At 32.2% G+C, this 22784-nt stretch overlaps 1 protein-coding gene across 2 annotated transcripts; it reads left to right on the top strand.

Moving 5' to 3' along the window:
- Positions 1 to 3350: 3350 nt before the first annotated feature.
- On the top strand, positions 3351 to 21890 carry LOC118196486 (uncharacterized). 2 transcript variants are annotated; one of them, XM_035367950.2, is made up of 5 exons: positions 3351 to 3510; positions 9616 to 9659; positions 13381 to 13422; positions 17445 to 17501; positions 21637 to 21890. In XM_035367950.2, the coding sequence occupies exons 1-5, from the start codon at positions 3399 to 3401 to the stop codon at positions 21745 to 21747; spliced, it is 366 nt and encodes a 121-aa protein (XP_035223841.1). In that variant the 5' UTR covers positions 3351 to 3398; the 3' UTR covers positions 21748 to 21890. The 2 variants fall into 2 exon arrangements, with proteins under 2 accessions (XP_035223841.1, XP_035223842.1); XM_035367951.2 differs by lacking the exon at positions 17445 to 17501.
- Positions 21891 to 22784: the final 894 nt, after the last annotated feature.

Consider the following 22784-nt stretch of genomic DNA (forward strand, 5'->3'; position numbering starts at 1 on the left):
TACTTTATAAAGTCTTCCACGAAGGCATCCCTCCTCTTAGGCAGGGATATCAATAGAAGAGCAGAGACGTGGATATTTTTATGTTTGGTATATTTCCTTTTCTTAACCTTTTTAGTCATTCGGTATCTGAGCTTGGTTTTCCGGAGGATTAGGTTAAAGAGTAATTTCCTTTTAAATTTAAACAGTAAATGTCACAAATTAAGATTCATGCCCGGATCAGTGGTGCTCGTTTGTTGTAGGATAAGCAGGTTTCTGTTCGCCTAATGGTTAAACGAAGGTTTCGCTTGGGGGTTGCTGGGATCTGCCCCCTTCGTTGGGCTGCCTCTTTAAATAAAAACGGACATACTTTAAAGATTTGTTTTCATTTTGCCTTTCATCTTTTAAAAATTTACGAGGTTGTTTTACTAATTTTTCTTTAATGTGCGCAACATTAGAAGTCCAATAAAGATAATTTTAATATGCTAATTTATCTCCCACTAAATGACTGTCACAGAGCTAACATATACTATATTCCATTACCGTTCGAAATTATTACTGCATAAGAAGAGCAACTTCACTCTTTTCTACTAATATTATATTGTTTATATTATTACATTCACATCACTTTCTACGACATACATAATGAAAACGCCATTTTATGAAACTATTTTAGCTGAAGTTAAATCATGCAAGTGAGTCCGAACTGTAGAGTTATAAATGTTTTATAATCTTAAAAAAATGAAACGAAAAAAATCCTGTTCTTGCCGAGAATCGAACCTGAGACCTTCCAATCGTTAAGTAGATGCTCTGACTACTATCATAAGAGTCATACCTTCGCCGTTATCATAGAGTAAGCTGAAAAAAGGGACATCAATTCCTTGTAGTGTTAAGAGACATGGGTAAAGACAGTATAAAGGAACTATAAAGAAAACTCGCTCATAATCACGTTACACAGGATAAAATCCGGAAAAATCTTCTATTCTTCGGGATTTGAGCCCAGTTCGAACTACCGGTGTTTTGTGACATTAACCCTAAACTAATGGAGGCATGAAGCAATTAACTATCGATTCTTAAATTCCTGACAAATTTTTATCATTATCGGAATCGTTAACGATACGGAGCTGTTTGATGTACATGTTGAATAAAATAAATAAAAAAAGAAAATCTGAAATGTTTCAGATTTTAAATTACGTCCAAAGGGACTTTTTTTAACATTTTGTGTGTTACATTTATTTATTAAACATCACATTCTTCGCACTTAAACCATAAAATTCAGTGCAACAGCAATGTCGCAAAATAGTTTTAAAATGAGCATATCTTTATAATTTCCGATACAGAGACTCACGCGCTCGAGATAAATATATTTCTTCTGTACAACGTTGCCATTGCTTGCTTTGAAATCCTTGAGTTTGTTAATCGAAAATTCGTTAAAGTTTTGCGAAATAGGAAATCGATCATAAAACAAATTCCAAATTTGAAATTTGGTCTTTCACATGCCTATATTCATGCAGATCTTCCATTATTTAATTTCTTTAAATATAACACAGGGCGATAATACTTTGTGAGAGTGATTCGTTTGAAAAGTGATTCGCCGTTTGAAGTGAATCGACGCAAAACGAAAACAATAGTTCTTCAGAGATAAAGCACTAGGAAAAAAAAAAAAAAAAAAAAAAAAAAAAAAAGACAGTTTCTATATCTCTTGTTGTACTGGATCGATTGTCGAAATTTAACTGGCGGTTTCCATGTCTCGAAAGCGCAACTTAGGACATATATTAGATTTATATATGGCATTGTTCTAGTAGGTATTTTGATACAAAAATTGGACTTTTCTGAACTAACATATCAATTTTTTTCTATAATTCGATTCTACGACTCAAATTATGTCCAATTATTTAATTTTGTAACTTTTAGTGAGAAACTTTTGGAGAAATTTAAAAATTTAAAAATTTATCTTTGCGCATTTTCAGTTTGCGCCAAGAATTATTCACTTGGCGAACTTCTTAATTTATAACAACCTATTTTCTTTCCCTTTATTTTCGCTCTGAATCGTTCTCGCGCGGAAGAAGGGTCGTCGTTCATACTTTCAAATAATTTTAACAAAGTGCGTAAACCAGATTTGGCGTTATTATCACTTATAACACATATGCCAAATTTCAAAACGCGCCAATATATAAATTCACGTATATCTTAGAAAATTTCGAATAAAAATTCTAATTGTTTGCAGGTAAACTTAGAAATACATATACTTTAAGACAATGGTAAAAATTTTGTAGGTTATAATTCAAAATTTTTTCGAAAAACTTATAAAAATTATTTTAAAAATAATTCATAAAAAATGGACGAATTTTATTTGGAAGGAACCTAAATTTCGAAATGTGAATGGAAGAAACAAATAAGTTTATTAAAAAAAAAAGAGATGTTAATAAATATATACCAAATTCATTTAACATGGAGAAGCTAAAATTTTGAAAGCTAATTTTTTAAAAACGACTTGTGTGATTTTTGTAAAAACTGACACTTTGGCATAATTTGAATCGTAGAATCGAAACATGGAAAAAAAGTGGTATGTTATTTCTGAAAAAGTCCGATTTTGTATCAAAATACCTATGTTAGAACTCGGGCTTTCGAGACATGGAAAAGGCAAGTTAAATTTCGACAGTGGATCCAGTAGAAAAGGAAATATAGAACTGTAGAACTGTTCCTTTTTTTTTTCCCACAAGGTGTATTTTTTGATGTTATGATCAATTCTCAAATGACAGCTTTTCGAAGTACGTAAACAGTTTATTCTGTTTTCAAAATATTTTTTTACAACGCGGTTAACAGTGGCTAACTGAAATCACAAATACTGAATAAACGGACAGGGTATAACTGTGACGCAAATTAAACTTGTAAAGAAATATACTTAAAGTGAAAAGAATAATTATCCGAAAACGATATTCAAGAAATTCTTAGAGAAATTCTGTTTCCGTATGTTTCTTGATATTCTTTTGAAAATAAAATTAAGCTTGGTTTCGAAACATCCTTGTATTTCAGCACATATACCTCACTCATAGCTTTGAAAATTGTAAAGCAAACTAATTCATGTTTATTTTTCTGCTTTCGCTTTTGTATGCAACAAACACTCAAACACTAATGCTTAGCGACACGAAATCAAATTTGATCAGCCTTTTTTAAAATTCATAAAACTTTAGATTTTCCTGTGTTTTGCCTGAATTTCGTAGAGGAAGGGGGAAATAAAATCAAATTCAACAAAAGAAGTGCATTTTTATTCAGCAGAAAATTTATTTATTCTAATGCACTGATTTTTTGAAAAAAGTCACACGCAACTTAAAATTTTCTCACTGATGCTAAATAAAAAGGCGAATTGATAGCCTACTTTCTCAGTTACCATTCTAGTCTTTCATTTCAGCGTTCGAATAATGAATTCTGTTCTCACCATCATCGTGGTTATTGCTGTGGCGAGCTTTGGTCAGGTTTACGGTAACAAAGAATGCAAAGACTACATCATGAAAATAAAAGAAGAGTTCGAAGGTAAACTTTTACACATTTAAAATCTCTGCAGAAAAATAATAGTTGCTAATTTACTTATGTGCTTTTAACTATTAGTTTATTAATTTTAATAAGAAATCATTTACTTAACTTATCTTACCCAATAAAGAATAATTCATTTTATTTAATGCAGTAAACGCTAACTAGAAATTAAATATATTCGTTTAATTTGACTGAAAATAATAGGAAAGATAAGAGATCTTGTGTTTAGTTTTAGAGTAAATAAAAATTAATTTATTGCTTTATTCTTGTTGAAATGGGATGGAAAGCGTGTTAAGCGAGTAAGAAATAGTTGAATTGCTTAATCTTACCGAAAAAGGGTATTTTTAAATTTTGTTTCACCGGAATAAAGTTCTTTCTTCTCCCTCTTTGTTGTGTAGTCTTTATAGAAATATAATGCAATTAATCAAAAGGATAAAATTTCCTTAATTTACGTTTCAGTAAGTAAGCATTGGAAAACGAGAAAAAAAATTCGGCTATCCAAATTTTTAGGACATCCGGATTACTTCAACCCAGTTATTCTAAATATTAGGAGTTCAAGTGTATATATCAGTATACTTCGAAAATGTTAATTAAAATTTTAAAAGTGTAAACATATGCAGGAAACATAAAAAAAAACTCATACTAGGAATTCGTTGATATGGAAATCTTAGAATAGTTCTTCTCTGAAATGCACTGCTAGTCATTAAAATTCGGCCACTGTGAGAGAAGTCGCCTATCGACGTGAAATTCGCATAATAGATACAGTACTGAAGCACATGAAAATAATTAGCAAGGTAACGCATATGCATGTAATGGACATCTAAAATCAATGTAAAAGAGAAGAAAGAACGCGTTTGGCAGATAGAACGTACAGCAGCATATCCCTGAATTCGATAACAGAAGAATAAAGCATACCAAGATTGCGAGCTATCATGCCTCCAAACTGCTGTTCACGTTGTTCGAAACCGGACAATCTTGAATATGAAAGGAAATGAAGGAATATGAAAGGAAAGGCCGTTCTAGCAAGAAGGACGGAAGATCATGCAGGTTCACAACGTCGACACATCAGTGCTTGTGTAGATAGACATCTTGTGGGAATGGTCCATAAGGATCGTTCAACCACATCTCAGCATTAGATGAAATAAGGTGTCCGACATTGGAAAAAATGTTTGCATCTAAGATTGCAAGATGAGATGCTGTTTTGAAGGTCACTGATTTCTTGCACCATGCTCATTGTCTTTCTTAACTGGGGCTATAATCTTGCACTGAAAAATGCAACAGCGATACATGAATGATATGATGCCGTTTTCTAAGACGAGTCCCACTTCTACCTGTAACATGATAAATGTGCGCACGTATGCAGAGACCGTGAGAAATGCTTAATTATAATTTTGTCTTCTACACTGTTGAGCCCACCAGCGGCTGAGCGGTAAAGTCGCTGAACACTGGTAGTTCGGTCCGAGGTTCGAATCTCGCGAACGGGCTGGCTGCATGGGTGTTTTCGTGGTTTTCCCCATGTGTAACGTGTATACGATCCAGTTTCCCTTAGAAAGCCCTCCACGAAGGCATCCCTCCCCTTAGGCAGATAGCCCTAGTGTGCTTTGCCATAATTAAATATACCACATATATACTTCTACACTGTTGTTATATCGGACCAGCACCAGGAGTTTCAATATTGGATATAACAAGACAAACATTTTCGCGTGTGCTACATATACCTGGCATTATAACCAATCAGCACTACATTAATGAACGGGTTAAGACCTGTCTTTACCTGATATCGCTTTAAGAAGCAGTCTTTGGTCTTCTAGCAGCCTGCCTATTATGCGCGACCGTAACATCGCTTTCAAAATCCGATACTTCTTAGACACACAACAAGTTATGATTCTACGATGTCACCAGATCTTTTACCGACATATATGTTTGGATTATGGTGTCACACACACTATCATAACAAAGATTACGAGCGTTTATAGTAACTAAATCCTGGCAACAAATTATAGCCTTATGGACAATGTCCCAAAATGCCATCCACAGTCTCTTCGACTTTCTCGTCGTATAGCAGTGATTATTTCAGCTCTTGATGACGATATTCGCCTCAGATTATGATACGCTTTGTTTTTCTAATGTACTTAAAATTTGAATAATTCTATTTTCCAATTATAATGAATACGTAAACTTAGTTGTGTTACCTGTTGTGCTTTTTGCTATTACAATTTTAATGACAAAGACTGTATTATGCCTTAGAAGTCAGAATAATGCACAGTTACTTAAAACTTCGAGTATTTTGCTAATCCTATATGGCCACATACATTATGTGTGAATCAGGAAATAACTCTGTCATTGTCTCTAAGTCTTGAATTCTAGTACAGATTTGTTAGTATGCCATCCCAGGTTATTTGTTCCAGGTTTCTGCTTTATTTTTCCTTCTTGTGTGGTGAGGAGAAATGCTCTTTTATCCCCTTAGAAATTCTATAGGCATTCTAACATGCTTCATTTTTATTCTATGTTGGAAATTTGTTGTGCAGTACAGTAGTTTGAAACTTGTTTGAAATACATCGCCACCTTTTATTTACTTTTATCACTCTTAAGCTATACATATACCTGGCATTATAACCAATTTTGTATGTAATAATCAAATAATATATTTAATTTTGTCTTGTAGTATTCCAACTTTCACTTAGGTATTCAATTGTTTTGAGTTTACAGTTCTGCCATTTACTCGTGAGGGGTTTAGTTGAGTCAAAACTTTTAATTTTTTATAGCGCTACGAATTTAAAAACATTCGTTAGTTATTTTTCATGCATCATGAAATTCTTTTGTGGTTACTGAAATAGTCTAAAGAAGTTATATTAGGTTATTTTATTACAGCAAAGCCTACAAGAGTTATCATATTAAGTAAAGGATACCATCCTGGATGACTTTCTAATGGAAACAGGGTCCTATTCACGTCACTTATAACAAAATCCACGAAAACCAATCATGCAGACAGCCCGTTTGTTTGGGTTCAAACCTGGGTGAAATTGCTAGTATTCAGCTAACAATTTCTCGCAGGTTCAACAACTGCTCGGTCACTAATATTCTAAAAAGATACGTCTCGAAATGGGAACTCAACAGGTAAAGCCGACAACTTATAGTTTATCTTCTTCAAAATATTGTTTTGGGCAGTGATAATTTGTTTCAATAATGCTAAATAATTTTGGATTGCTATTAAAACAACTCATGAGTACAGTAATAACAAAATGAAAATAAAACGAAGAAATCTAATTAATACAAAAACAGAAAAAATATCGAAAAACAAATGAGCACATTTTCTGTGCAATAATATTATTTTCACAATTAAAATCTACATGTAATTTTCTTCGTATTATGATAATTGAATCAAACTAACAAGTTTAAAACATCTTTTCACGTATGAAATTGCATTATTTTCCTTCTTTCGGATAGTAATAGCAAATCTTTGCCCATATATATTTAACACTTTCTTTAAAAGAATACGTTCCCCTTTTTTTACGAACAACCAAAATCAGAAAAATGTAACACAGCGTGTATATATACTTAAAAATTGGACTGAAAAACATGCCACAATAAAAATGAATTTTACTCAATTAGAACTATAAACAGTAAATAGTAATTATATCTTATATATCACATGATTCGATAAATTTTGAAGTTAAGAAGGAGCTTTTAGGGAAAGCTGCTTGATGCTGCTCTTGTATAGTAAAACGCATAAATTTTCTTTAATAATTATTTTTAAATTTCGGTATTCATGTTAAAACGGAGAGACATACAGCGGCGCAAGAAGCAAATTGTTGCCATCAGAGATAGCAAAATTAACTACCTGCAGTTTTTTTCTTTCTTCTCCCTTGTCTTCGAGGAATATAGTGAAATCTGGGAGAAAAATCACACAGTTCTGTAACTGCTTTTGTTAAAAAAATCATAGAAACTTTGTAAAAATGCGTTTAAGGGAGCCATTCTGCATTTCTTAGCAGAGAACCTGAAGAAAAAGGTTTTTGTTACTTTTTAAAGCGTCATAAGACGAGAATATATAACGCTATCTAAAATCTTATTATTAATTGACTGATTTAATCATTAATACTTACTGGTGTATGTATTACTATGTGCAAGGTATCTTTATTGATCACACTAAATCGTTTTATTCATATGCACATAATATATTTACATAAGAGCGAAATAATTCATTACTTGAACAACAAAATATAATTCAACTTGGAGGGAGTAGATGCATCTATAAGAGAACAAAATGATATATAGAAATTCATACATTCACCACAGAATTTATAAGATTTGAAGACCTGCACACAGATGCTAGTAGATTCAAGCTTTCGTTCAATGGATGGAAAGGCTTTGAACAACTGCGTCCCACCACTGGCTGAGTCTGGTAGCTCATGAGCTTTCTGCTTGGTTGATTTTCGTGGTTTTTCCTATGCGTAATGCGAATATAATCTATTTCTCATAGAAAGTGCACCACAAAGGCATTCTTTCTTCGTGCGTGGACACACAAGGCAGATAGCCTTGTGTGTCCTTGCCTTACTCAAATAACCTAACATAATCTTTGTACACACGGGTCTTACCTGTCAAACTGAAATTGTAAAGACCAGCGTATTCAATTCATATATGTACTTAGAGTTCCTGCTTCAGCAAAGGGTAGTAAATACATATAATTGGTGGAAACAAGATGAGGGCAATTGATCTGTAGCAAAGACTTAACAAATGCGGCCACACTTACGATTATCTACATTTAGAAAGCTTGTGGAGTCTCTATTGTTGTTGCTTCTCCTCCTTCTCCACGAAATTCATCACGGCAAGGGAAGAGGGTAACCCCTGTAGTTGATCAAGGCCTTGAGCACTCTATAAATGACAGTATGACTTTAGTCAAGTGTTGTTCAAATTTTGATAAACAACCTTCCAGAAGACCAAACGCTTTATTCGCAATGTTTCGACTTGAAGGATTTTATTAAAATTATTTTATTTATTTATTTATTTATTTATTTATTTATTATTTTATTGCCCGTATATCGCAGAAACTGTACACTACAAAGATATACAAACATCCCCGCTTTCTCCGAGATTAAAACACGGCCCCAGGAATCTGCAGCTAGCATACAGAGTGTCATCTTTTGAATATCTAAGGCAAAGATTTGTATGCCTTATGAGACAAAAGTACAGTTGACGACACCTCGAAAAGTTCATGAAGACATACAAAGAACTAAAAAGACAGTTTGTCCTTAATGAAACGTTACTGAAATGAGCTGTAGCAAGAATGATTATAAAAAATGAAGTGATTATAGAATACTGTGGTGTGTTTGTTGAGAAGACGTCAAAATAGTTATGCAGTTTGGCATAAGAGCTTAAAGTGGGCTAACTTTTACAAGTTGCAATTTATTTTATGCAAGAGACGGCCTTATCGGAACACTATTTTAGGAATGAAGTTAGATTATCTGAGTTGATTTTCTTTGATCGGCAGATGGGCACGAGAAAGTATACTGCTGTATGTCAGTGGCGTCAACCCATAAACATTGTTCAGTCTGGAGCTCGGATATAAAATTGTGCAAGAAAGTTTCCATGTCATATCAGGAAGCTATTTAGTTGGAAATGTTCGTAATGGCAGTGAAACATTAGCAGATCTTGAGAAGAATAATGTTGAATATTTCTTACAGTAACGACAAGTAGTCCTCAATACTTATATTAAGTCAGTTTTCTAAAACTTCAATATTACTTGATGGGTCTATGATGAAAATCCATATACTGACGTGTCTGACGTGTATTATGAATCTTATGTTGCTACTGGAAAAAATAACGTTTTGTAATTTATAAAATTTTCAGATATCCTCAGTGACCTTCTTATCTTTGCAGATGTAATATTTTATTTTACTAACATATTCGTTGCATAAATATCATTTATCTTTCTGTCTTTACTGTTAAGTTATTCAGCCTCGGTACCAAGTATAATACTTCGTATAAATTCATTTGGTGATGCAGGAGAATTAATTTTTATTTCCGGAATATCAAAAGGTATTTTAATGTATTAAACATGAAGGAATATTTCAAGATCTTTTTGAATGACAATACTCTTTCTTTCAGCTATAAACAGAGAAAAATCTCTCCCTTGCGTTGAAGAAACCATGGTAAGCAATTCTCTGTTTTATGTTTTATACATTTCAATGCGTGTCATTGCTTAAAATCTGATAAAACTAAATTACTGTGAATAATGCAAGGTACTGTAAAACAAGGTATAAGTAATAACAAGGTATAAACATTTTACTCGAAAAAACACAAAATCACTTGAAACTTCAGAGTTTTAGCGCGGGTTGTTTACTGAATAGTAGCCACAGCCTCATTGGCAGTCGTAGCATTGTTTTGAAGAGTAGTGTGTGCAGTTATGATTCATCGAACTCTAGTCAAATTCGAAAAAAATATCATATACCAAACAAAACTTTTCGCTTCAAAAGCAGGAAGTGTACTAAGTTTAATGACTTTCGAAGCTGACGTACACCGAGGTGCCAGTGTATTTCCTATCATAGTCAATGAACCCCATATAGTATATGGCCGCATCGATAATACTATGTTTAATTGTAATCGGGCTCTACTCAAAACGGATTTCACGAGAGACAAGAAATCACAAACGTTTCTGCTAGGACTTCATATGCTCATGCAAAAATTCTGAAATTTATAAAAAACAAAATATTTTTCTGGATTGTTTTAAGTGCATGACAAAGACCTCAAACTCAGGTGCATTTATTTATACCCTCATGAAATAATTTTTTAAGCCGCATAAAAGTGTGGCTGCATTAAAGGAGAATGGATGGTGGTTTAGCACAAACTAGAAATGGAGAAATTATAAACAAAAATATGAGCAATTTTCCAACAATGCAAAACTCTAACCTTCGATAAAATTTCAGAATTTATATTTACTTCTTTACCTTCCAGTTTTTCGTTCTACTTTAAAACTAAATGGCCATACATTCTATTTAACGTAAAATTAAAAAAAAAAAAAAAAAAAAAAAAAAAAAAAAAAAAAAAAAAACAGATTTCCATTATGAAAATAATTGGTTACACATTCTATTTAAAGCAAATTTTTTTTTACAAATGCGACTTTCTTTAATATCATTAACTCAAAATTAGGCATTGTTTTTATATTTTTCTTCTAGAAAAAGCAACTTATCTATTAAGGTAACAATAAGAATGGAAAAACTAGAAGGGAAAGGCACCTATGTATTAAGCTGCTATGCACGGTATTCGCAAAGTGGCTATAAGATTTATTTCCTTTTAAATAAAATTGTGTCTAGATATACAGGGTGTTTTCAAATTCATCCGACAAATGCCGAGAAATGATAGTAGGCATCAAGAGGATCAAAAATTACCTTAGAACATGGGGTCGCAAACTATATTTAGCGGGTGTAAATCGCAAAAAATAGACGTCCAGAGGACAGTGAGCCTGACAAAGAGAGCGGTCAAACAAATACGAGGATTTAGGAGCACTGCAGTCAAGAAAGCTTCTCGTATGCCAATTTCCTATGCGCATGGAAAAAAAATAAAAGCAGCGAACGAGTATTCATTAGTGGCATTGCGGAACTCGCGGATGTTGAACTTCATTCGGAAACAACATGCCAGATTACACGAACGAGGAATATGCGGATATGCATGACAGCATATATCAAAAGCAACATGCGAAAAGCGCCATCCCTATTACGCCACCTTCTGGAACATTGATCGACGGCTGCTTGAGACGGGATCCTTCAAATAACGAGGCGAAATATACGCACCCCTTAAACAGAAAACTTAAAAATCCTCGCATTTGTTTGGCCACTTTCTTTGTCAGGCTCATTGTCCTCTAGACCAGGGGTTCTCAACCGATGGTACGCGTACCACTGGTGGTACGCAAGAGAAAAATAGGTGGTACGCAAAGAAGCAAAATATTTTTAACTATTAAATTCAAAATTTAAAACTCCAACATCCTGGTTGAGTTTTTTCTAACACTCGTAAATGTATGTAATCGTAACATTGCGATCTGAGCTTTGTTCAAGAGCGGTGGTGGTAGTAGTACTTTCTAGTGGTGGTACTAAAGGTTTTGAATTTTTGGTTTAGATGGTACGCGTTAGTCAAAAGGTTGAGAGGTGCTGCTCAAAAGGTTGAAAGTCAAAAGGTTGTTAAAAGGTTGAGAGTCAAAAGGTTGAGTCAAAAGGTTGTCAAAAGGTTGAGAGGCTTTATTTTTGCAATTTTCACTGCTAAACGGGGTTTACCACTCGATGTTTTATGTTAATTTTTCATCCTCTTGATGCTTACTATCACCCCCTCTGAATGTTTTGCTCGAATATGCAAACATCTTAAATATTCCTAAATCTAAAATTCTTAAAATGAAGTAGCTCTAAATAATTTTATGCAAGTTGCTCCAGCACTGTGAACGAAGAGTTCTGTTTAAGCAAAATTTTAATTTTTATATGAATAAATATTCTAGTTAATAAAATTATATTTTAATTGGCTAAGGACAACATATTCTATACCTTTATTCAGAAAATTTGCCGAGATATTCCAAAATAAATTTATTGAATTCAGTTTTCCTTGCCTACACCAACTTACAATCAAGATTTTGAAAAACAAATTTAAGGATGAGCAACAAAATATCTAATGGGGACTTGGTTTGCTGCTGATTAATGGACACATCTTTGGTAAAACAGCTCTCGTCACTAAATTTGTAATTTGCTCTTTTTTCCGGGGTGGGGAGAGGGAGTGAAAATATTCATTAAGTGTATCTTTATGAAATTTCCAATGAGACTGTGAAACTTCTTTTTTATAATCAATGTTTTACTAACAGGAATTTTATTCAATTCTTCTTGTCTAAAATAGCAAAAGTGCTTTTGCAAAAGTTGGCATCTTTAATCGAATTAATAATTCCATCCATTCAACACACATTTTCTCACATTACAATATCATTCGCGTGCGTTGTTTATAGTTCTAAATCACCCTTTTGGTATATTTTTGATACAGAGTGTCTCAGTACAGAGTACTGAAAGTATTTTCTGTGGAAATGGTAAAACTATTTTTTCTCTACTTACCGTTTTCCATAGTTCTAAAACTGATAAATAATTAAACTTCTGACATTCAAAAATCATTTATATGTTGCAATACATCTTTGAATTAATTTGGTTTGTTTTATTTTGATTAAAAGCACTCGAGAGCTATCTACATAAGCTGAGGGATGTCTTCGTGGGGGACTTTCTAAGTGAAACTGGATCATATACACGTTACATATGGGGAAAGTAACGAAATCGACCATGCAGCCAGCTCGTTTGCCTAGAACCGAGCACAGGTTTAACTAACCATTGTTCAACGACATCTCCGCTTGGCCACTTTTCGGCCATTTCTTTGAAGGAAGATTAATTTTTCAATAACAAGAAGCTATGAGTTCATGTTATTTACGATCAGTGAAGAGAAAAGACAATTAGCTTGAAAATTCCCCAGATCAATTTTTTGGTCATTTAATATTACACCACTTTTTAATTGAAGTGAAAAGCTTTGTTTTTAACTATACAGATTTTGTAAATATTTTTAGATTTAATTAAAATTATAAATTGAATTCTTATAACATTTTAGAGTATACTTAAAAATGGAAGTGAAATATATATACTATTTGCTTTAAATAACATTCATATGAAATTAAAATCCGTACACTAAGTCTTTTATTTGTTTAAGTAAGAAATCGAAAATTTAAATTCTTCCTTCAGGATTTTTTAAATAAACTAAATTTTTAATGCAGCTGTTCGCATATAATTGGAATTGCGATTCAACTGCCGGTGTGAAGAGTCTCTGAAAGCGTTACCAATGTCTAACTCGTATTTTTTGTTTCAGCCTGAAGATGTCTTCGGAATAGAGGACGAAGAAGAGAGACTGGTAATATTTTCTCTCTTTATGCTTTTTTAATATGAATATACTTAATTATTTTTAATATGAAACTGACTTAAATTCACATTAAATGTCAATTCAGTTATATTTTGAATTAATAACATTCAGTTATATTCTGAATTAATAACATTCAGTTATATTTTGAATTAATGACATTAAGTTACATTCTGAATATAGTATAGTATATGGATAAGATAAGCATCATCATAAGAAATTTTAAAGAATCTTCTCAGAAAAGTTGTGCAACACACACATCTAGTTTATGCTATCTCTCTAATAACACGCGTTCGATGACTATAGGATCCATTTGTTGACGGTTTCTTTTTCCCCAGAAGTTGCAGAATAGTAACCTTCTTTAACTAAGCTAAGGCTACTTAAGTAACATCAAGTTTCATTAGTTCTTCAGGGACTTATTACAATCCTAGAAACTTATTACAATCCTTATTATAATCTTAGAATCCAAAAATCGAGGTAATCTCGAAATTAGAGTCATATTTAATTTTCATTTGCAGAACATTATTTAAATGCTTTATATAAAGTCAGATAGTTTTTATCAGACACATTTATTTATGCGATGTTTAGTTTGAATTTTCAGCATATATCATTTCCATCACCTGATTTTCGAGAACTACTCGTATGTAGAAGATGCCATAGTTTTCTAATGTGATTTGGAAATAATTCACTATCTACGTGTCTCTCTTCAACTTTTCTTATAAGTAGTGGATAACGCCAATGAACTTGAAGGGAAAGTTAAGAGCTCAGTATCGCGATTTCAGATATTTGCTTTTAATCTTTTCCTTTGTTTTCGTATCACATTGGAGAACGCTATACGCAGAGAAACTTAGTCCTTTTTTTCTGAGCGAGTCTGAAACGTAAGTTTTCCCCTGAAAACTGTTACCCCGATTGTGAAAAAAAAAACAGCTTTTGGCATGCTTAAGTCTATTAATCAGAAGAGAAAAAGATCCACCAAATCTAGCTACATAATTTAACTACCAAAAAATTCTGGAAACATGTTCCGTAGGATCTACTCTGCTTGGCTATCCTACAATGTAACTAGATCGACTTGGGTGTCAAACCTATGAGAATTCTCGCACAGGCGTGAAGATAAACACAACAGAGAAAGGGTGTAAAAGATTGTTTTATTAATCAGAACTTTTTAACATAAAGGCACGGACATACGTGCATACAATAGCACCGACTATTTGCAGTGAGAATTTAAAGATAATTTAACAATAAATTTAAAGATAAGAGTAGAGCTAGACTACACAAATCAAATTTAAACCTAGCAGGCTGGCTCAGAAACCTACACCTGCGATATACTAACTAGCCAGAGTACATAATCGTTACTAAGATTAACAGCTGGATGACAGAATATCGTGAAAGCGAAACCACGTTCTGTCTAACCTTTTCGTTTCAACTGTTTAAATATTCTCCTTCACCTACTTAATTTTTTCTCACATTTAAATTTTTAAGATTTGGATCTAATTAAGGTTTTAAACTTAACATGCGCTCAAAGTGAAATGAAACTAATATTCTGCCAGGTCCTAAGAATACATATGGGCTAAAGATGTCATAGTTACCACAATGCAGTTTTCTCCACCGCTTAGATGCTGGTTTTTCTGCTCTTTCTAAGACAATTTTCCCATCAAGATTATGCTCTTAACTTTTCGTGAAAATGTTTTCCTTTACCCAGTAAAGTTTCGCTTAAAAATACATCTCTTGCATTAGTAATATAAGTGTAATTTTACAGTCCAGCTTTTTTTTTTTTTTTACTGTAATTTTTATCGAGCACTCAAACGCTTTATCTTGTAAGTTGCATGCAAAATTTTTTAATGAACTTCACGAGAAAAATTGCTCATTCCTAGTGCTTCATAACCTTCACTAATTTCTGATATGCGTCCTTAGACACGATTCTGATCAGTGATTCTGATAGTGAAATTTTTGATATACTGTAGCAATTATTTCTTAACAACTAAACGCTTAGTAGTATACTTTCTTGTTCTTATTTTCAGCTACACTGTTTCATCTAATGCAAGTTTCAATTACATTCGAGTAAAATTAAAGATTTCTAAATTGAAGCTCATGCCAAATAAAAGTAATTTCCGCTTCAATGAAATGATCATCGCTTTGAAAGTTTTCCCCCGCATTCTTCGCTGATTATGAATTTTTAATCATTTGGCAAGTGAATACTGAAATTGAATTTCAATAAGAATTAGAATATCTTCCATAAGCAATTAAAATGAAATTCTAAGCAGCTGCTGAATTTTTATGCAGGCTACAGCGGCTCTGTATTTTGACCTGTGATTTATTTTCAGATTCACATGACGAGTGACAGAAGAAAAAAATTTATTATTATGATTTAGATGTTTCGTTATAATTCTACTGGCGATAGCTGAACTTTCGTATTTTTGTCGCTTAAGTTTTTTAAGTTGAGATCTGGTTAATAAGTACAATTTTCAGTTAGAGGCACAGTATTGTACATATTGTATTCGTTCTTTGAGAACGAATAGTGCTATATTACCTGTTTTAAAAGGTTTTCGAAAGCTGCTAAAGAAGAAAGAGCGGTAATGTTGATTATTAATAATGTTACATTAAGAAAATTACGAAGTAATTGCCAAGTGAATTATCTACCCAAACTAGTGAATTCTGTACTAAAAATAAATTAACTAATAAAAAAAATTACAAGCGGCGGCCATAAAATAAGTGGAAAGTTTCTTATAAATACGACAAAGATTACTAACCTTCAAATAAATTTATCTTTTTTAAAATAATCGCCATTGAAATCTATTAAATAGCATCAAAAACAAAAATGAATTACTTTTGGGGCCAGTTCAAGTCTTATTAGTCATATAATGCTAGCTGTTTAGTTTGGAAACGGAAAAATTAGGATAAATAGTACAGAAATGTGGTAATTAAAAAATTTTCATAATCTGAAGTAAGAACTAGTTATAAATACACGATACGCTGAAGAGTGAGACTTAGTGTGGTTTACCATATTTCGTTAAACAAACTACATTTAATTAATAATTAACTACACTGTTCCATAAAAAATAATTTTTCCGTCACAATAAGAGCTCGAAATTTAACTCTGATTTATGTAGTAGATAAACTGCTTTAATTTGATACCGAAATTAGAGACATTTTGGCAACCGCCGTGATACATATTTCATTGTGTTGGATGAATCAGTGAGCAGTCGTCTTAGATTGTAAAATTATAATTATCATTACATCATTATTAACGTTTATTTATGTTCTGAGAAGTATTGGCCATTTACAGAAGTGATCATCTACAGGAGGGGATAGACAGAAGGTCACCGTATGTTATTATTCCATTAGTTTGTTCTAAAAAATTATGCATGTAGAAAATTGTTCATTAAATGATTCTTCTCAAAATGCTAATGCAAATTTGTTATTCCTTTGACTGCTGATTCAGAAGCAATTCAAAATTTCTTTCAAGTACTGAAACATATATAGCATATTTGCATTAAACTCAAACGAGAACATGGTTATTATAGATATTTTACAGTCGCACAAAATTTCTTTGTTAGTATATAGATGCTTCAGCTATATTAGCCAATCAAATTTAATTTGAGTGGATGGTACCTACTGTAACAAATCTGGCTGTTTTCTACATATTAAAATTTGGTTATTCAACTCAGATTAAGAAAAATTTTTTTAAAAATTTATTTGGTTATATATATATGAGAGCAATGACATTTTGTTCAATTCAGTTTACTATTTCAGTTATATTTGCGATTAATTATAGTTAGTACTTCTTTAACGAGTTAAAGCAAATGAAAAAAAAAAAAAAAAGATTTTAATCAGATAGATTGTAAAAATAATGCATTTGAATTTAATACAAGGCTTCGAATGGACCAGTACTTTCCGTGAACAAATCTGGGTAGAATTTCATACATTTTTTTAAATACCTTTAAAGCCTGTATCGAAACACCTTTTCATGCAAAGATAAATATTTATTTATCAATTATATAACTTGTTTTCCTTCTTAGAAAGCAATAAAAGATCATTTTCATGGTCTCGATGATGAAGGAAAAGATTCTTTGAAAGTAAGTTTTTGTTTTCTGTTAAAGAGATTAAATATGCGAAAATCCTTTCATTATTCTAGTACCTCCAAATGTATATTTTAAAGTTTTGTACTTCTACATAATTATGAATTTTAGCGTACTTATTTATAACTTGGAAGAGACGAGCATTAGAATCTCATTTTTATTTTTTTTAAATTCACATTTCTAATCTAATGATAATACCTAGTAGAGAGCAATCGCTTAAATTATTCTGTTCTAATCAAGCGGCAAAAATACTGGTGAAAGTTGTACGCAAGTGGTATATTTCTATTTTCAAAAGAAGAGACGCATTTGCTTTTTAATAACAAGGCTAAAATTTTACTGTAATGTATAATTTTAAAACTGTTTATGCCTGAACAGCCCATCAGAAATAAAATACAGAGCTGTTCGCAAAATTTTTAGATTATTTTCATTGAATTTACAGAAGTATTTTACTTAAAATTTTTAAGTTTGAAATGTTCTATTTGACAGCCTTTATTCTTCACTGTCTTTATATACCGTAATTTGCAAGACAATGAAGCCTTTTATAGTATCGGAAGAGGCAATTTATACCATTGCTCTCAAAAAGCTTTCCAAGATCTAAGGAGGTTGTAGGTCGACGTTAGGAAATATGTGTTTGATAATATGTGAAGTTAACATTTTTCTCCACTCTCTTTATTTTTAATTTGCCGTTTTATGAAAGACCAGCAACAATCATAAATCCCTTTCTTTAGATTCCTTGAACCATGCTTCAAGCTGCTTTCTTCCTTTTTGATGATAATAAATGGATCTCTTTTTATTGCGGTCATTTAAGTTCATCTACTGTAAGAACATTTTTAAATTTTTATCCTGATAAATGCTTCTCATAAAGAATTCTGTAGCGCGTTCTGCGTTCGGCGATATGTCGTGGAGAAAGACGGTGCACATTATATTTTTATTTCCTTTTTAAGATTAATATCAGCATTAATCACTTTGTTTACTTGTTGGCACTCAGCATTTTAATGATTTTTCAACTGTCCTTTGAATTGGCGGATTTCTTTAATATTAAAGATCTTACTTTTGCAACATTCGAAACATTCCGTTTTTTCCTTGGAATCGTATTTGAAATATTGTTTTCCTTCGTTGTTGATAGCATTACCTATTGCAACTTTATATATCGAAAAACAAAGGCTTTCACGACGTTTTTTAATAATTAGATATGAATAATTTTCTTCGGAAAGAACACAAACATAGCCTTCCATTCATTGCTTCTTTAAAAGCAACATTTTGCATGAGAACAAAACTGTCAAGAAGCAGACGCTAATTTATACTTTCAAAAATATAGTTTCAGTTAAAAATATTCGGAAAATAAGATTTTTTTCTCTTTTACAGCAAAGCAAAATCGTCTGAAAAATGTGCGAACAGCCTCTGTATAAATGTCCTGTCAAAATTAAGCAAAACACAAACCCTAGATTTTTGATAAATAAACAAATGTTTGAAATTATTACTTAATATTAAATAAACTAATGGTTGCTCATTTCTTTGTTAAGTAACAACTCTGAGTTATATAAATTGATCAAAATATTTCCGTTTTATGGCGCTGAGGGTCATTTGTGCGTTGTATGTCGTATCCATGATAAGGAACTGCTACAGTCAAAACTAAAACATTTACTTAGAAAGATTAAAGCTAGAGGTAGAAACTGAAGCCCTTACATAAGATTCTTCCTTAAATTACATTTTACAGGTCTGATTGTGATTCTTTTTATTAAGATATTGGATCCTCTAAAAACATTGCTGAAAGAGCGAACGTTCTAGTCAAACGATTACATAAAAAGACTACTTCGACATTTTTATATAGAAGGTTACGCGCTTGTACCAAAACAGCATATCCAGTGTAGTTCATCAATGATAGAGTTCCTCACTTTTATTCTAATACAGTAAATGTCGAGAACTGTTAACCATCTAACTGTGATTGACGAGTATACTCGTCATGGAGAAGCGGCACGATTTTGTGTATTGACGAGTATACTCGTCATGTGTATAATGAAATGGAAAGATAAGAGGGAGGTTAATTTAGTAAGTATTGTACATTTTGGGTGGAGTGGATATGAGCGATGGAATTATCATAGCGTACTCCACAGCAAGAAAATGACTCAAAAAGTACTACAAAAAGATATTTCTCCATTTCTTAGACATTATGTGTCTGAATGCATTTATATTATATAAAAAAAATAATGGAACATTATCGTGTATCAACTTTTTGCTCAAATTTATTGAAAACACTTTTGCGACGTATCCAAATGAAAGAAATAAATCGACACAAACTCGGCCATTTAGACCTAATATAAGCCAGTTAGGCGGGAATCATGTTCCGGATTATATACCCGGAACATTGAAAAAAATACAACTCTACGCGAAGGTGTTCGCATTGCTACAAACGTAAGATCAGAAAGGAATCGCGTTACTGGTGTTCGATTTGCTGAGTTCCATTGTGTATAGTACCCTGTTTCGCTAAATATCACTCCACAGCAGGAAATTAAGTTTTTACTTTTATATGTATAATATTTTATTTAATTTATTGCGTTTTTAGTTTAATATGTATGTAATATATGCTTATGTTAACCAAATAAGTAAATATTAGTAATAAAATTTTCAATAAAATTTTCAATTTTATAAAATAAACCCATCTTTTTCATCAGATATCTTACCAGTGCAAGTTACTCTGCGACTGACGAATCTACTCGCCATGGCTCGATTCTAGCGACACAAAACGGTGCTCACTCTGAAATGAGGCCGCCAATGTTAATTGGTTAAGCGACTTATCGCTTAGTTCAAATACAAGAAATCGTGAACTCAAGAAGAGTTAAATACTCTTTATTTCAATAAAAATAAGATGAACAGTTGGCCCCTTATTCAGGCTTACAACAAAGCCCCCCCCCATCGGGCTTGAAATCAAAATACGGAATAAGAACTAATTATAACTAGCTAAGAGACTTAGTCGAACCTACCACAAATCTAACGTAGTTGGCCCTTAATTTAAACTAGCCGACGAATATCAAAAGGCATGTAAGATACGGCCGAGCGTACCAGCTTTTAGAGAGACTTAGTCCGAAGGCAAACATGCGCTACTGAGGATTCCTAGATCTCTCCCTCAAAGTAAGTTGAACCTTCCTTAAATACTACTTCTTACTCATTTGCATTCAACGCGATTCTAAAAACTTGAAACGAGGAACGATAGGAAAGCACAATTAAATTAAAATAACTGTCATAAAATTAAAATATACCTTACAATATTACAACTTGAGGAAATCATTTTCTGTGATAAACTAGTCTAGTAATACTACAACTCTGGAATATAAACTTCCCTTATCACCTCTTATCTCTTGCATTCCCGCATTTTCTGTAATTTAAATCAAGAAATAATCAGATGCAAAATAGTGGAATAAAATACTGATTTTATAATGGGCTATAAAAGCACCAAGTTCGTTTTCCGAAGTGAACGAAACACACATTTTTCTACCCGTTAACTATTTCTAATTTGCAACAAAAATAATATGCTGACTTGCAATTCCTTAACCCTCCAGATGCCAAAGGTTGCTATGAAACTTTAGAGTTCCCCAGAATGCAATGAATGAGTGGTATTTTTTTCATTATACATTTCAAAATGACAGTCTCAGTTTGAATCTCTTTTTTCAATGCATATTCAATCCGAAATCGGATCCATTAAGAGCTGGTAAAAGTTTACATGTGCAATGAATTGGAAAGCCATCATTCTGTGCAGAATTCTACACCCTTTAAAGGTTAAGAAGTTTTGTTGAAACTCATTATTTTTTATAAATTGTGCATAAAAGTTTTAAATTAATAAACATTTTTTTTGGGTAAGACATGGTTGTTATTGGCATATTTTCATTTTTGGGGGATCAAATTCTGTATAGTGTAAAGTTCTGTATAGTGTATGTTAAAATCGTGAATTAATAATTACTAGAACTAGATTAGAGAATTAAACTTTATTCTCAAATGTTTCATAAGAAATGTTAGGTAGATTAATAAGAAGAGAAGAATTTTACATATCCTTTAAAATAATACTTATTTACATCTTCTCTATAACTAGTTTTCTTCTTGAGTAATGCATATGTTTTGTAATTACCATTCTCATTAGAAATGCTGGATGACGATGAAAGATAAAGCTATTGAAAAACATGGCGAGCCACCTGAAGGCTGCGAAGAGAAAATAAAGAAATGGATTAAACAAATACATAAGAAGGACTAGAACTGCTCTAGATAATGTGAACAAGTGGGCTTCTTCTTTTCTGCAGGACGAATGATGTTCACATAAGTGCTTCAAAATAAAAATAAATGCACATTAAATTCTAAAAATGCAATAAAAAATAATTCATATGAATGCAACAGAAATGCAGTTAGTTTGTTTATGTTTGCATGAATTACACTAAAGAGATTATAAAAATACATTACAATCATTACATAACTTCATTAAATTTAAATTAATGATTTGACACTTGTAAGGCATTACGTAATTAAACTAAGAAACAAAAAAGCAACTTCTTTTTTCTATATATTTTCCAATAAAAATCCCACTCTGCATCGGATTTAAGTGTTGTCGATTTATATCAAAAGTGCCTAAACCTTATATTAATAGAAGCTGCGTGCTAGAATGTAGAATTATTCAAGAACCAAAAGTGAATTTTCTAAGAACCGCAACAATATTATTTATCTTATTTGATGTAGGCCAACCAACGGCCGAGATGTAAAATCTCTGAACACTGATAGTTCGACTTAAAAATCGAATCCCAGCGAACGGGGTGGCTGTATGTTTAGTTTTCGTGGTTTCTCCCTTGTTTAACGTAGATATGAGCTAGTTTTCCTTTAAAAATTCTCACGAAGGCATCCCCTCTTATAGATAGATAGCCCACAGGTTACTTTGCCTTAACCAATTAACCTAATCTAACCCAAACCTATCTTATTTGATGATACCTTCTCATTCGTAAGTGTATCTATATAAGATAAAAAATAATATTCTAACCAACTTCAAACATTAAATTTTTAAAACATTCCTTAACTCGCTTGTTTAATTTGGAGTTATTTTCCCTTTCTGTCCTAAACTTAGTAGCTGTTTATAACAAATATCTGAAAATTATGTCATTTCAAAACTAATCGCGACATATGATTCGCACATAATGCTAATGATGCATGCTCTTACTTAATGCTTTAGCCAATACTGGGAATTAAAACCCAAAATTAGCTAACGGGAACAAATATGAATAACAACTATATCACTCTGAACTGATA

Source organism: Stegodyphus dumicola, chromosome 8, assembly GCF_044657685.1.
Source record: "Stegodyphus dumicola isolate Sdum_Otavi_A_Nest chromosome 8, ASM4465768v1".
In the NCBI taxonomy this organism is placed as follows: domain Eukaryota; kingdom Metazoa; phylum Arthropoda; class Arachnida; order Araneae; family Eresidae; genus Stegodyphus; species Stegodyphus dumicola.

What these genes read in the sequence shown, in the direction of transcription:
- LOC118196486 (XM_035367950.2), top strand. Translation starts at nt 3,399, where the DNA reads ATGAATTCTGTTCTCACCATCATCGTGGTTATTGCTGTGGCGAGCTTT. An exon ending in AGGACGAAGAAGAGAGACTG is followed by an intron (nt 13,423 to 17,444) that starts GTAATATTTTCT and finishes TTTCCTTCTTAG; the next exon opens with AAAGCAATAAAAGATCATTT. An exon ending in AAGGAAAAGATTCTTTGAAA is followed by an intron (nt 17,502 to 21,636) that starts GTAAGTTTTTGT and finishes CATTCTCATTAG; the next exon opens with AAATGCTGGATGACGATGAA.